Source organism: Sinocyclocheilus grahami, unplaced genomic scaffold (genome assembly GCF_001515645.1).
Source record: "Sinocyclocheilus grahami isolate Dianchi unplaced genomic scaffold, SAMN03320097.WGS_v1.1 scaffold865.1, whole genome shotgun sequence".
Lineage (NCBI taxonomy): Eukaryota > Metazoa > Chordata > Actinopteri > Cypriniformes > Cyprinidae > Sinocyclocheilus > Sinocyclocheilus grahami.
In genome coordinates this window covers 731,594-747,697 of record NW_015506044.1, presented here as the reverse complement: position 1 = coordinate 747,697, position 16,104 = coordinate 731,594, and the positions used below count along the sequence as shown (strand labels likewise).

The 16,104-nt window shown below is 36.2% G+C and overlaps 1 protein-coding gene across 1 annotated transcript in view; it reads right to left on the bottom strand.

The window, feature by feature from the left end:
• Positions 1-317: 317 nt before the first annotated feature.
• Positions 318-16,104, bottom strand: part of LOC107563278 (nuclear anchorage protein 1) — a 47,287-nt gene continuing 31,500 nt past the window's right edge. Inside the window, 4 exon segments of the mRNA XM_016248097.1 lie at positions 318-9,101; positions 9,150-9,992; positions 10,041-13,823; positions 15,429-15,954. Coding sequence (XP_016103583.1) covers positions 514-9,101; positions 9,150-9,992; positions 10,041-13,823; positions 15,429-15,954 — 13,740 coding nt within the window. The 3' untranslated portion in view covers positions 318-513.

Below are 16,104 nucleotides of genomic sequence, written 5' to 3'. Positions count from 1 at the left end.
ACAAAATAATTATATCAAGTTGTCATGAGAAATCAAAACCGATAATTTCAGGATCATTTGACCCAGAGTGTTTTACTGACACATTAGTGAAAACAGAAGATGCATACACACATGTACCACACACATTATGCTAATGAGTTATTTAAGGAGTTAATTGCATAGATGTACTGCATGTAATAATGAAAGATTCATTCTGGCTTATGCAAGCATCTGTGTTGAGTTTTGAAAAAGCAAAACTGATTTATTGGATTATATAAACTGTGATAAACATTTGGTACTATGCAAATAATCTGTAATTATATTACTAAATAGTTATGTTATCCAGTATTTTTTTTTGTTTGTTTTTGTAGACACTACTAAAATGTTGTGGGGGTTTTTCTCCCAAAGAATGCTACGTATAAATATATACATAAAAATACTGATAATGCATGGATTGTATTTGTTTAGGACATGCTTCTCAGTTTTTGTCAAATTCCATATGAAAATGTACTTCTAAATGAACAAGACCTGTGTTTATAAAATGTCCTCGGTGTCCTCCACAGTGTTTCTGGGACAGCAGCGACAGCAGCACCGTCTGATCCAGTGCAATAGTCGCAATCTCCGTGAAGTTGGCCCGACTACGCCCCCTCTCTGGGATTCTCCTCTCGCTCCTTCCTCCCTGTCTTCACTCAGGACATGCATAGAAATCTCCATCCTTCCACTGACACTTTCCATCTGTTCAGTCATCACTCTTTGAGCTCCTCCAAACTGCTCTCCATCTCCTTCCAGCATCAGCGTTTGCACGGCTCTGTCCGTAACCCGTCTGAATCGGTCCACTCTTACTGCTGCATCACTAATGAGGCGCTCCATAATCTCCAAGTGCTGACTACTTGTTTCTGTTTCTTCGCTCTTCAGTCGATTGATCTCAATCAGCATACACTCCCTTAACAGAAGTATTTCCTTTTCCTTTTCTATGAGCTTGAGTCTGTCAGTTTCTCTCTCATGCTGAAGGGCTTCATTATATCTTTCCATTTCAGCTTTCCGTAGCTCCAACTCGATTTTTTGTCTTTGGATTCCGAGTCTTTCCAGTTCCTTCCTCTTTATGTCTTGTAATCTGTTCTTAAGTTCATCTTTCATGTCCTGTATTCTCCTTTTCATTGCATGTATCTCTTCATACTGTGGTAGAGCATCTCTTTCCTGGTCTTCAGTTTGTGTCTCTTGAGTTCTCTTCTGCTTAACATCCTCTGTATGTTTTTGAATGGATTTTGTAATCGCTATTACTTCTTGGTCTTCTTGTTCACTCTGAATATTAGTTTCCTGTTGAGTCTTCACAGTCCTTGCCTGTCTTTGTATGTCAGTCTCAATGTGTTGCAGTTCTCTTCTTTTGCATTCATAGCTTCGTGTGAGATGCTCAATCTCCTCAGTATGTCTCAGTAGCTCAGCTTGAACCTTTTCCAGGCTGTTCCTCCTCCTCTCGAGACTCTCCATGATCACTGACTTTTCTTCTTCAGCGGTTTTACATTCATCCCTCAATTTATGCAGGTGATCCTTTGCCTTCTCCATCTCAAGAAGGCCAGTTTGTATGATCTTCATTTTGTTCTCCATTTCGTCATGTTGCCTCTGTAGTTCAGCTCTCAGGATGTTTAGCTCATCTCGTTCTAGGGTCGCGCCATCCATTAGCTGAAGAGCTTCTCTTTGGGCGTCAGTTTTGGAGGTTTTTGCTTCTGTTTCTCCATCTGTTTTGGCCCAATAAATCTCTTGTACTTGTTCCAGTGCTTTTTTGTATGTGACTTTCTCAGCATCCCTGTCACTTCTAATGGAAATATCATCTGTTTTTCCCTTGATTTTTTGTGTCTCCTGCTCATTTTGCTTTTGTTGAAGCAACTCATTTTCAATGTTTTCCTTCTCTTCTTTCAGTGACGCTATGGTCTTTTCCAGTTGTCCCAACTTTCTCATGAATGTTTCTGTGATGCTCTCTATTTCCTTATTTTTCTTATCAAGGTTGTTTGATAAATCCTCCTTGTCTTGTGTAAGTCGTAGCAGTTTTTCTTCATTTCTTGACTTCTGCTTCATGACTTCCTTCATATTTCTCTCAAAGTCTTCCCTCTGCCTTTGGATGTCAGCTTTTGCTTGTTCCAGTTCATGTCTCTCTTTTTTCATCATTGTCTTCATTCTCTCCAAATCTTCAATTTCTTTGTTTAAAGAGTCCGTTATTTCTCGCACTTCAGATGCGTGCTTGTCTTTTGACTTTGTCACAGTGGGTTGTTTTTTCTTTGTTGCCGTTGTTTCGTCTTCTAATTCCTTCTGTCTGCTATCATCTGTTTTCTTAAAGTCATCCAAAGATGTTTGTGTTTCAGCATCGACTGAGGTGGTCTTCATTTGATATATCTCAAGTTCATCTGTTTTTTGTTTCTGTACTTCTACTTCCTCTCTTAGAACATCAGCATCCCTCTTTGAATGATCTTTTGTTTTAATCTCTTCTGGTAAGCGATGCATTTCTGCTTCCTGTCTCTTTATTTGAATCTCCATGTTTACCATCTCTAATTCAGATAATTGTCTGTTTATTTGCTCTTGCAGTTCCTCCATTGTTCTTGTCTTTTCATCTATAACGCCTTCCATGTCCTCTTTTTCTTTCTGTATCATGTCTTTATCTTGTTGCAGCAAAGTTCTCTCATGTTGTACGCTTTGTTTGCTGACTTCAGCCTCTTTCTTCAGTCTGTTTAAATCAGCTCTCTCCTTTTCGATACGATATTTTTCACTCTCAGTTATCTTTTTGCTGTTTTCAATCTCCTTTTTGTCCCTTTGAATATCATTATTAAGCTTTTCAAGCTCTTCTTGTTTTGTCTGCATATTTTTATTGAGGATATGTCTGTGTTCATCAATTTCAGACTTCTCTTTCTCAAGCACATCTCTCTCTCGTTTGATGACTGTCATGATGTCTTCTAATTCCTGCTGCTGATGATCTAATGTGAGCTTTTTCTTTTCGATCAGATTTTTTCCCACCTCAATTGTGTTCCTCAGTTCTTCTAGTTCATCCATCTGTTTCTGGAGATCAGCCAGCAATTCAGCATCTGTCTTTTCTTTTTCAGTGTCCTCCCTGACCATTTGTAAAGCAGCTTGGATCTGTTTTTCACTCTCCACTGCTGTTTTTACATCTTTCTTCTTTATTTTGGTCTCGGCTCGCTGATCAGTTTCTGTCAGTAAATCTGCTCTTTTCTGCTTTAAATTTTCCATCTCTTTTTCAAACTGATCTCTGTTTTCTGCCATTTCTTGGTTGGAATTTTCAATCTCAGAATTTAAGCTTTGCAGTTCATCTTTCTTACTCTGGATTTCTTTCTTCAAAGCATCAGTATCCTCTCTTTCCTTTCCAAGAGGTTCCTTTCCCCTCTTTGTATCTGCTGTGATTTTCTCAAGCTCATCGGTCTGTTGCTCTGCATCCACTTTGATTTGATCAGAAACATTCTTCTGATCTTCAAATGTTTTGATGTTTTGTTGTAGTTGTCGTCTCTCTTGTTCCAGATGAGTTTTCATGCTCTCCAAATCATTTCTCATTTTTCTGTTTTCATTCATCAAGTCATTAACCTCCTGCTGCTGTTGATTCATAACATTGTGCTTCTTTTCCAGCTGCATTTTCTCAGCCATCAAAATGTTTCTTAGGTTATCTACATCTTTTCTTTGCATGTCAAGTTCTCTTTCTTTGTTTTCCAGATCCTCTTCTTTAAGTCTTTTTTCATTATGTGTGCTTTCCACTGTGTCTCTTAGCTGTGTTATATCAATAATCTTCTGCTCCAAGGCCAGCCTCTCTTTGAGCAGTTCTTGCATTGTCAAGTCATTCTTTTCTTTTTGCTCTTCAAAATCTTCTCTTAGAGTCTCATTCTCTGCTTTGCTCTTTTCTAAGTTCTCTTTTTGTGTCTGAAGTAGCAGTAGATCTGATTGCAGAAGATTTGTCTGCCTTTCAATGTCAGCACGCATAGTACTGAGCTCTTCTTCTTTTCTTCTCATGTCTTCCAGTCTCTGAATGTTCTCTTGGTCTTTACTGATTTGAGAGGTGATTTTGTCTGTTTTCCTGATTTCCTCATTAAGCTTTTCAGACTTTCTTTGTAAATCTGCCTTGATCTCCTCCAGTGAGTCTTTTTCTTTTTTAATATTTAGTTTGTCCATGTTCATTTGCACAATGTTGCTGTCCAGTTGAGATCTTTTATTTTCAGTTTCGTTCATCAACTGCTTCAGCATTTTCTTTTCCTCTTCAATTATCTTCTTCTCCAACTGTAACTCGGTTTTTAATTGATCCGTTTCATGTTTTTCTGTTAACAGTCTGTCCAGCATGTCTTTCTTCTCTTCCTCAGATTTATTTCTAAGTTGCTCTAGGTCTTCCAACTCACTCTTGATGGTTTTCAGAATGTTTTCCATCTCTTGTTTTTCTTGTTTTACTTCTGCTTTCTCTTTGTCAAGTTCACTTTTCTCTCTTTGTAAGATGTTCCTTAGCTCTTCTACTTTGGTTTTCTGTTTCTGTATATCTGCTTCCCAGAGAGTTACTTTCTCTCTCTTATTTTCCATTTCAGTGGTTTTCCTTGCTAGCTCAGCATTAATTTTCTCCAAAGCCTTTCTTTCTCTTTGCATGATGTCAATCTCCTCTTGCTGTTGTCTGATTATTTTCTCTAGCTCTTTATGTTTAGTCTGTATTTCTGCATTCATCTGTTCAAGTTGATTCCTTTCTTTTGCCAACCTCACCTTGTGATTTTCTATGTCCTCTAACTGTCTTTGTATCTCAACTTCAGCATGCTTCTCTTTTCTTTTGTTTTCTTCTGCTAGTTTATCCATATTTTCTCTTTCTTTTTGTTGTTGAATAACTAAAGCATTTAGATTTTCCCTCTCTTTTTGTAAGTCCTGCATACTTTTCTCTAGAGCATTTGTCTTGTCTTGAATCTCAGTCCTTATGTCTCCTAATATTTGTTTTTCAAGCTTGATCTCTTCTCTTTGGTCATTTAATTGGCTTTGCATCTTTTCAATATGTTCCATCTCTCTATTAATTCTCTCTTTGGTGGTTTCAACATCCTCTTTCTCTTTCAGTAATTGATCATTCAGATGTGCTATTCTTTCTCTCTCAGTTTTTAAGATTTGCATGTCCTCGTCTTCTTGTCTGGACCTTTCAGTGGCTACCTGTGTCTCAACCCACTTTATTTCTGCAGCTTTCCCAATGTCTTCCAGTTGTTGTTTTTGTTTGTTTATTTCACGCCTCTCTTGTTCTAGCTCACTCTTCTTCATTGTCACTTTGTTCATTATTTCTTCTAGGTCTTTTGTCTGCTTTTGAATTTCGTCTTTCATGTGCAGCAGCTCATCTCTTCTCATTCTTAAATCTTCATTTTCCTTTTTAATTTGTTCATGTTCTTTAGCCATCTCATCCTTAAATTTCTCCAGATTTTTCTTTTCTGCCTCTCTCTCCTCTGTTTTGAACTTCTGTAGATTTTCTAATTCCTTAAGCTTAATATTCAGTTCACTCACCATATCCTGTAATCTAGTTTCTGCTTTTCTCTTTTCTTTTACTAGAAGCTGACAAGTGCTTTTCAGTTCTGATTTTTCCCTGTTTAAATTGTCATTCATCTGTTCCAGGTCATTCTTCTTTCTCTTGGTTTCATTGAGGATTGCTTCAATCTGCATAATTTCATCTTGTAAGTTCTTATCACTGTCTGTGTCCCTTATATCTGCAGCAATTTGCTGCATTTCAACTTTCTTCTTTTCCAGCTCGCCCTTCTCTCTTTTTATAATGTCCATCAGGTTTTCAATTTCTCTCTGCTCATTCTGGAGGTCAGCTTTCATCCTTTCTATTTCTTCTTTCTCTTCTTTCAACGTGTGCATAACACTGTGTGCTTCATCATATTGCACTTCTGCATTGGTTTTCTGTGGTTCTTCTTTCTGCAAATCTGTTTTTATTTGCTCCAGTTCATGTTTTTCTCTCTCACATTCCTTTCGTATCTTCTGAATTTCTTCTTTTTCATTGTCAATTTCAGTCTTAATTTTTTCAGATTCTGCACTCCTTTGATGAAGCTCTTTTTGTCTCAGTTCTTCAATGTGGTCCATTTCTTCTTGCTTTGTTTTAATTTCCACCTCAATCTGTTTAATTTTGTTTATCCATTTATTTGCCTCAGTCATAATCATTTTAAACTCTTCCTGTTCTTTGACAAGTTGAGCTGCCATTTCTTCTACCCTTTCCTTTTCTTTCAGTACATCATCCAAAAGTCTCTCTGTGTCCTCTGCTCTCCTTAACCTTGATTCCAGCTTGTCTCTTTCTGTCTCTATGTTTTGTTGCATAAGCCTAAACTCCTCTTTTTGTGTCTCCAGATCGACTCTCATTCTATTCAGTTCATTTCTTTCTGAGTTCAGCATTGCCTGACGCATCTCCATTTCCATTTGCTCCTTCTGCAGCCCAGTGAGTATTTTTTCAACTTCACCCCTCTCCTTCCGTAATGCCTCCTTTTGGTTCTGTATTTCCTCCAGGTGTCTTTTTATAGACTCATCTCTCTTTGGAAGTATGTCAGTTAACTCATGTTCCTCCATTTCTTTGGTGTCCACCATCTCTTGTCTCTTTCTTTTTATCTCTGTATTTATGAAGTCCAACTCCTCTTGTCTCTGGTTCATCTCAACAGAGATGGTTTCCATTTCTCTCTTCTTTTCTTGAAGTTGAACTTCCATGTTTTCTATTTTCTCCTGCTTGCTCTTGATCTCCATTAGAATTTTTTCCATGTCCATCTTAATTTTATCTTGAGTCATGTCTAACTCAGATCTTTCATTTTCCATATTCTGTCTGCATAACTCCATCTCTTCATATTGTTTTTCAAGAGCGGCTTTATATTTCTCCAGATTCTTCTTCTCTCTGTCAGTGTGTTGTCTCATTGTCTCAGTCTCTTTCTGGTCTCTCTGTAAAACAAATCTTGTCTTTTCTAGTTCCCTCTTCTCAGTCATCAACGTTTCAGTAAGGCCATCGGCTTCATCTTTATTGAACTCCAACTTTACTGCCATGGATGGATCAGGTATATCTTTATATTCTGTTGTCAGTGCATTGTCTTCTTGGCTTGAGTCCATTTCAGTTTCTTCACTTCTCATTTTGAGCTCTGTGTCCTCCTGATCTCTCATTCTCTCTAATTCATCTTCCGTCCCTTTTGTTATGAAAGTTGTATATTCCTTATGAATGCCTGTGTGTTCCTCAACAATCTGTTCCCGAGTGGCTGAAATGTCACCCACAGGTATGTCTTCTAGTTTAGATGTTTGTGTAGCAGAACTAACCAAAATTAATTGCAGCCTCTGTGTTGGTTGTTTTCTCTTCATCTCGTCCAGTGCCTCTCTCTGATGTTCAAGGATTTTTTTGTTTCTTTCAAGTGCTTCCCTTTCCCTTTGAATCTCAGACAAGAGTCTATTGACTTCATCTATCTGTATTTGTTTTCCTTGAGAGGCCATTTCTTCTCTCTTCTGTTGAAGAAGCTGTCCAGATTGACGTTCTTCTTTTAATGTTTCAGACAAATCTTTCTCTTTTTCTAACTGGTGTGTCTGCTCTTTCATGATCTCGGTTTCATCAGTCTGTCTCTTGATTTCAGCCTTGGACTGTTCCAGATCTTGCCTCTCATATTGCACTATTTGCAATTCCAGTTTGATTTGCTCCTCTTGAGCATTGAGTTTGGCTTTTGTTTGCTCCATTTCCTTCTTTAGATGGTCTATCATATCCTTGCTCCTATCAGTTTCTTTTTGTTCTGTCAATATCTTGGCCATCAGTTGATCAAGTTCCTCTCTCTCCATCTTTGTTTTTACTCTCATCTCTTCTTCCATTTGTTGTCTGTATTTTTCAAAATCATTCCTCATGTTCTCCAGATCTCTCCTCTCCTCATTCACAGCTCTTATACTCTTCTCCAGTCTTTGCTGCTGTTGATTAATTTCAGTCTTTAAGTCATTTTTGATTTCTTCAATTTCATCTCTTTGTTTTTGTAATGTCTTCTGAAGAACATCCAGCTCATTCCACTTCTTCGTCGTGTCGTCTTTTTCTTTCTCTAATTCATTTCTCTGTCTCAGGATTTCACCAGCCTTGTGCTCAAGAAGCTTCTTCTCTTCATCCATTGATCTTTTACTCATCTCTTCATTTTCTTTTTGTTCTGTCATGTGCGTCAGGTCATCAGCTTGTCTTTGCAAATCTTCTCTTTCCTTTTCAATGTTATTTCTATCTTTTTCCAGAAGATCTTTGTCTGTCTCAAACTTTTGATTTTGTTGTGATATATCAAACATGATTTTCTCTAGTTCACCCCTTCTCCTGTTTGTTTCTTCTATGACACTTTCATATTCCTTGTTAGCCTGTTTAAGTTTTTCTTCCATTTCTGTTTTTTCATCTTTCTTTCTGGTCTCCTCCAGAGCATTCCTAATAGACTCAGTCTTTGACCGCTCATATTCATCAATTCTCTGTTGTAATTCTCTCCATTTATAATTTATTTCATCTTTTTCTTGCTCTAGAAGCTCTCTGTATTTTCTCAGCTCTAGTTTTTGTTCATTTATGTTTGCGCTCATAATTTCCAGATCTCCTTTTCGTCTGTTTGTTTCTTCAGTGACACTCTCAATTTCTTCCTTTTCATTTTGTAGATGTGCTTCCTTTTCTTTCAGTGTTTCTCTCTCCTTATTAATTTCCTCTTCCATGTATCTTATTCGTTCACTTTCTTTTTGCAGTTCAGTCTTTGTTTGAGCCAGAAAATCTTTTTCATCATTGATATTTTGTCTCTCAAGTTCTAATTCTTCTTCGTGAAGTTTAATATAATTTATCTGTTCTTCCTCCTCATCCAATAATTTCTGTACAATTTCTTTGCTTTTCTCAATATTAGATTTTTCTAGATCAGTCTGTTTTATTTTGTTGTCTAGCTCTGATCTCTCTTCTTCTATTTGCTTTCTTTGTAACATTATTTCAGACCTCATCTTCTCCAGGTCATTTCTTTCCTGTTCAATTATCTTTCTGGCATCATTCATTTTCTTCTGCTCATGATCTATTTTAGTTTTCTCTCTTTTCAGTTCACTCTTCATCTGATCAAGTTCTTCTCTCTCCATCTTTTCTTTTACTCTCATTTCTTCTTCTTTCTCTTGTTCTTTCTTAATTTGTTCTTGCAGTGTGTTCAACTCTTGCATTTTTAGGCTTATGTCTTGATGTTCCTGCTCAGCTTTAGTTTTCAGCTCCAGAAGCTTGACTTTGGTCTCTTCTAGACCTTTTCTTTCTTCTTCTATTTCCTTTTGTTCTGTTAGATATTCTTCCTTCTGTTTACTGACTTGAGCATCAAATTCATCCATTTTCAGTTGTAACTGTGTCCATTTATGGTTTAATTCTTCTCTTTCTTGTTCTAGAAGGTCTCTGCAATTCTTCAGCTCTTGTTTTTGTTCAGTTATGTCTGTATTCATTTCCAGATCCTCTTTCTGTCTCTTTGTTTCTTCAGTGACACTCTCAATTTCTTCCTTTTCCTTTTGTAGATGAGCTTCCATTTCCTTCAGTGTTTCTCTCTCCTTCTTTATTTCCTCCTCCATGTATTTGATTTGTTCACTTTCTTTTTGTAGCTCTGTCTTACTTTGAGCTAGAAGATATTTTTCATCATTGATATTTTGTCTTTCAAGGTCAAGTTCTTCTTTCTGGAGTTTAATATAATTTATCTGCTCTTCTACTTTATCCATTGATTTCTGAACTATTGCTTGGTTCCTTTCAATTTCATCCTTTTCTAGATCAATCTTTTGCATTTTCTGTTCAAGTGCCGATCTCTCAAGTTTGATTGCTTCTCTCATGTCTTCCATTTTCTCTTTCTCTGTCATCATGTCAGACCTCATCTTATGCAGTTCTTTTCTTTCCTGTTCAATCGTCTTGATGTCATCATCCATTTTCTTCTGCTCATGATCTATTTCCGTTTTCTCTCTTTCCAGTTCACTCTTTATGTGATCAAGTTCTTCTCGCTCTATCTTTGCTTTTACACTCATTTCTTCATCTTTCTCTTTTTCTTTCATAATATGTTCTTGCAGTGTATTCAACTCTTGTATTTTTAGGCTTATGTCTTGATGCTCCTGCTCAGCTTTAGTCTTTAGCTCCAGGATCTTGACTTTGGTCTGTTCTAGACATTTTCTTTCATCTTCCATCTCCTCCTCTTTCATTAAATCCTTTTCCTTCTGTTGTCTGACATGAGTATCAAATTCATCAATTCTCTGCTGTAATGGTATCCATTTATTGTTTATTTCATCTTTCTCTTGCTCTAGACGCTCTCTGTATTTACTCAACTCTTGTTCTTGTTCATTTATGATTGTGCTCATCTTTTCCAGATCCTCTTTCTGTCTCTTTGTTTCTTCAGTGACAGTCTCAGTGTCTTCCTTTTGCTTTTGTAGATGAGCTTCCATTTCCTTCAGTGTTTCTCTCTCCTTCTTTATTTCCTCCTCCATGTATTTGATTTGTTCACTTTCTTTTTGTAGCTCTGTCTTACTTTGAGCTAGAATAACATTTTCATCATTGATATTTTGTCTTTCAAGGTCAAGTTCTTCTTTCTGGAGTTTAATATAATTTATCTGCTCTTCTACTTTATCCATTGATTTCTGAACTATTGCTTGGTTCCTTTCAATTTCATCCTTTTCTAGATCAATCTTTTGCATTTTCTGTTCAAGTGCCGATCTCTCAAGTTTGATTGCTTCTCTCATGTCTTCCATTTTCTCTTTCTCTGTCATCATGTCAGACCTCATCTTATGCAGTTCTTTTCTTTCCTGTTCAATCGTCTTGATGTCATCATCCATTTTCTTCTGCTCATGATCTATTTCCGTTTTCTCTCTTTCCAGTTCACTCTTTATGTGATCAAGTTCTTCTCTCTCCATCTTTTCTTTTACTCTCATTTCTTCTTCTTTCTCTTGTTCTTTCTTAATTTGTTCTTGCAGTGTGTTCAACTCTTGCATTTTTAGGCTTATGTCTTGATGTTCCTGCTCAGCTTTAGTTTTCAGCTCCAGAAGCTTGACTTTGGTCTCTTCTAGACCTCTTCTTTCTTCTTCTATTTCCTTTTGTTCTGTTAGATATTCTTCCTTCTGTTTACTGACTTGAGAATCAAATTCATCCATTTTCAGTTGTAACTGTGTCCATTTATGGTTTAATTCTTCTCTTTCTTGTTCTAGAAGGTCTCTGCAATTCTTCAGCTCTCGTTTTTGTTCAGTTATGTCTGTATTCATTTCCAGATCCTCTTTCTGTCTCTTTGTTTCTTCAGTGACACTCTCAATTTCTTCCTTTTGCTTTTGTAGATGAGCTTCCATTTCTTTCAGTGTTTCTCTCTCTTTCTTTAATTCCTCCTCCGTGTATTTGATTTGTTTGCTTTCTTTTTGCAGCTCTGTCTTACTTTGAGCTAGAATAAAATTTTCATCATTGATCTTTTGTCTTTCAAGGTCAAGTTCTTCTCTCTGGAGTTTAGTATAATTTCTCTGCTCTTCTACTTCATCCATTAATTTCTGAACTATTTCTTTGTTCTTTCCAATTTCATCCTTTTCTAGATCAATGTCTTGTATTTTCTGGACAAGTGCTGATCTCTCTAATTTGATTGCTTCTCTCATGTCTTCCATTTGCTTTCTTTCTGTCATTATGTCAGCCCTTATCTTTTGCAGGTCTTTTCTTTCCTGTTCAATCATCTTCCTGTCATTTTCCATTTCAGTTTTCTCTCGTTCCAATTCCCTCTTTAACTGATCAAGTTCTTCTCTCTCTATCTTTGCTTTTACTCTCATTTCTTCATCTTTCTCTTTTTCTTTCATAATATGTTCTTGCAGTGTGTTCAACTCTTGTATTTTTAGGCTTATGTCTTGTTGTTCCTGCTCAGCTTTAGTCTTCAGCTCCAGGACCTTGAATTTGGTCTGTTCTACACTTTTTCTTTCTTCTTCCATTTCATTCTGTTTCATGAAACCTTGTTCCTTCTGTTGCCTGGCTTGAGTATCAAATTCATCAAGTTTCTGCTGTAACTGTGTCCATTTATTGTTCAGTTCTTCTGTCTCCTGCTCTAGAAGCTCTCTGTATTTACTCAACTCTTGTTCTTGTTCATTTATGTTTGTGTTCATCTTTGCCAGATCCTTTTTCTCTCTGTTTATTTCTTCATTGACACTCTTAATGTCTTCCTTTTCCTTTTGTAGGTGCGCTTCCATTGCCTTCAGTGTTTCTCTCTCTTTCTTTAATTCCTCCTCCATGTATTTGATTTGTTTGCTTTCTTTTTGCAGCTCTGTCTTACTTTGAGCTAGAATAACATTTTCATCATTGATCTTTTGTCTTTCAAGGTCAAGTTCTTCTTTCTGGAGTTTAATATAATTTCTCTGCTCTTCTACCTTATCCATTAATTTTTTAACTCTCTCTTTGTTCTTTCCAATTTCATCCTTTTCTAGATCAATATCTTGTATTTTCTGGACAAGTGCTGATCTTTCTAATTTGATTGCTTCTCTCATGACTTCCATTTGCTTTCTTTCTGTCTTTATGTCAGACCTTATCTTTTGCAGGTCTTTTCTTTGCAGTTCAATCATCTTCTTATCATTGTCCATTTCAGTTTTCTCTCCTTCCAATTCCTTTATTATCTTATCAAATTTGTCTCTCTCAATCTTTGTTTTTACTCTAATTTCTTCATCTTTCTCTCTTTGTTTCATAATATGTTCTTGCAGTGTATTCAACTCTTGTATTTTTAGGCTTATGTCTTGATGCTCCTGCTCAGCTTTAGTCTTCAGCTCCAGGATCTTGACTTTGGTCTGTTCTAGACATTTTCTTTCTTCTTCCATCTCCTCCTCTTTCATTAAATCCTTTTCCTTCTGTTGTCTGACTTGAGTATCAAATTCATAAATTCTCTGCTGTAACGGTATCCATTTATTGTTTATTTCATCTTTCTCTTGCTCTAGACGCTCTATGTGTTTACTCAACTCTTGTTCTTGTTCATTTATGTTTGTGTTCATCTTTTCCAGATCCTCTTTCTGTCTCTTTGTTTCTTCAGTGACACTCTCAGTGTCTTCCTTTTGCTTTTGTAGATGAGCTTCCATTTCCTTCAGTGTTTCTCTCTCCTTCTTTATTTCCTCCTGCATGTATTTGATTTGTTCACTTTCTTTTTGCAACTCTGTCTTACTTTGAGCTAGAAGATATTTTTCATCAGTGATCTTTTGTCTTTCAAGGTCAAGTTCTTCTTTCTGGAGTTTAATATAATTTCTCTGCTCTTCTACTTTATCCATTGATTTCTGAACTATTGCTTGGTTCCTTTCAATTTCATCCTTTTCTAGATCAATCTTTTGCATTTTCTGTTCAAGTGCCGATCTCTCAAGTTTGATTGCTTCTCTCATGTCTTCCATTTGCTCTTTCTCTGTCATCATGTCAGACCTCATCTTATGCAGTTCTTTTCTTTCCTGTTCAATCATATTTCTGTCATCATCCATTTTCTTCTGCTCATGATCTATTTCCGTTTTCTCTCTTTCCAATTCACTCTTTATGTGATCAAGTTTTTCCTTCTCCATGTTTGATTTAACTCTCATTTCTTCTTCTTTCTCTTTTTCTTTCATAATCTGTTCCTGTTCATCTTTAGTCTTCAGCTCCAGGATCTTAGCTTTGGTTTCTTCTAGACTTTTTCTTCCTTCTTCCATATTTTTCTGTTCATTCATATAATCTTCCTTCTGTTTACTGACTTGAGCATCAAATTCATAAATTCTCAGTTGTAACTGTGTCCATTTTTGGTTTAATTCTTCTCTTTCTTCTTCTAGAAGGTCTCTGCAGTTCTTAAGCTCTTGTTTTTGTTTATTTATGTCTGTGTTCATTTTTTCCAGATCTTCTTTTCGTCTGTTTGTTTCTTCAATGACACTCTTAATTTCTTCTTTGTCTTTTTGTTGATGAGCTTCCATTTCCTTTAGTGTTTCTTTGTCCTTCTTTAATTCCTCTTCTGTATTTCCAATTTGTTCACTTTTTCTTTGCAGTTCAGTCTTAGTTTGAGTGAGAAAATATTTTTCATCTCTGATCTTTTGCCTTTCAAGTTTGGTTTCCTCTTCTTGAAGTTTTAGATAATTTCTATGTTCCTCTACCTCATCCATTAGTTTCTGAACTATATATTTCTCCTTTTCAATTTCATCCTTTTCTAAATCAGACTCTTGCATTTTCTGGACCTTTAACGCTCTCTCTGATTTGATTGCCTTCTCAAGATCTTTCTCCATTTGCACTTTTTGCGTCATTATTTCAAACTTTGTGTTCTCCAAGTCTTTTCTTTCCTGTTCAATCACCTTCCTGTCATCTTCCACCTTCTGCTGCTTATGATCTAACTCGGTTCTTAACATTTCAAGCAAATATTTCTCTGTTGTAATAATGTTTTCACATTCAGTTTTTTGTTTCAGGTTTTCTGTCTGAAGCTTTTCAAGTTCTTCTTTCTTTTTCAAAATGCCCTCTATTTCCTTTTCTGTGTCTTTCCTTTGTCTCAAGATTTCATTGCTGTTTTGCTGAAGAGTTTGTTTTTCTGCTTCTAATGCTGCCCATTCTTTCTCCATTTCTTCTCTCTTCCCTGTCAGTTCTTCTCTGATATGGTCAAATACATCTTTCTCACTTTGGAGTTGGGCCTTCATTTTAGCAATAATCTGTTTGTCTGTCTGTATCTGTAATTGAACCTTCTTACTGTTCACATCCATCTCTTCCCTCTCGTCATTCATTCTCTTATTTTCGAGGTGAAGTTCCTCTTTTAGTGTATTCATGATGCCTTTATTCTTACTGAGTTCTTGTTTCTCTCTTTCTGTATCACTCTTTAATTGCTCAAATTCTTTTCTCTCTTCATTTAGTTTTTCTTTTTCAACTTGCATTTTTTCTTCTTGTGCAATAAGTTTAGCTTTCATGATGTCCATGTCCTCTGTTAGTTTGTTTGTCCTGTTCTTGCTCATTTCAATTTCTTGTCTTTCTCTGATTAATTCATCAGTTTTGGTATTCATTTCCTTTTCCATTTGGTGTCTTTCAGCCTGAAGTTCCTTTTGCATCCTATGAAGTTCATTTCTCTCGTATCTCATCTCTTTCAGATTCTCATCCAGTGTGTGTTGTTGTTGAATTATCTCAGCAGCTCTCATCTCAAGTGTGGCTGTTTCATTCAAAACCGTATTTCTGATTTCTTGTAGTTGCTCTTTTTCTTCAATAATCTGTGCTTGCAGCGTGTTTAACTCTTGTATTTTTAGGTTTACATCATGATGTTCCTGCTCAGCTTTAGTCTTCATCTCCAGGATCTCTTTTAGACCTTTACTTTCTTCTTCTATTTCCTTTTGTTCCATTAGATATTCTTCCTTCTGTTTGTTGACTTGAGCATCAAATTCATCAATTCTCAGTTGTAACTCTGTCCATTTATGGTTTATTTCTTCTCTTTCGTTTTCTAGAAGGTCTCTGCTGTTCTTCAACTCTTGTTTTTGTTCATCCAGATCCTCTTTCTGTCTGTTTGTTTCTTCAGTGACACTCTCAATTTCTTCCTTTTCCTTTTGTAGATGAGCTTCCATTTCCTTCAGTGTTTCTCTCTCCTTCTTTATTTCCTCCTCCATGTATTTGATTTGTTCTCTTTCTTTTTGCAGCTCTGTCTTACTTTGAGCTAGAAGATATTTTTCATCAGTGATCTTTTGTCTTTCAAGGTCAAGTTCTTCTTTCTGGAGTTTAATATAATTTCTCTGCTCTTCTACTTTATCCATTAATTTCTGAACTATTTCTTTGTTCTTTTCAGTTTCATCCTTTTCTAGATCAATCTTTTGCATTTTCTGGTCAAGTGCTGATCTTTCTAGTTTGATAGTCTCTGTCAAGTGTTTTTCCATTTGTTCTCTTTGTGTCACTATTTCAGACTTCATATTCTCCAGGTTGTTTCTTTCCTGTTCAATCACCTTTCTGTCATTATTCATTTTGTTCTTCTCATGATCAATTTCAGATCTCTCTCTTTCCAGTTCACTCCTTATCTGGTCAAGTTCCTCTCTTTCCATCTTTGCTTTTATTCTAATCTGTGCTTTCAGCAAGTCTAGTTCATCTTTTTGGAGTGTAATATAATTTCTCTGTTCGTCCACCTGGTCCAATAGTTTCTGAACTTTTTCTTTGTACTTTTTATTATTTTCTAGCTCAATCTCTTGTGTTTTCTGGACAAGTGCTGATCT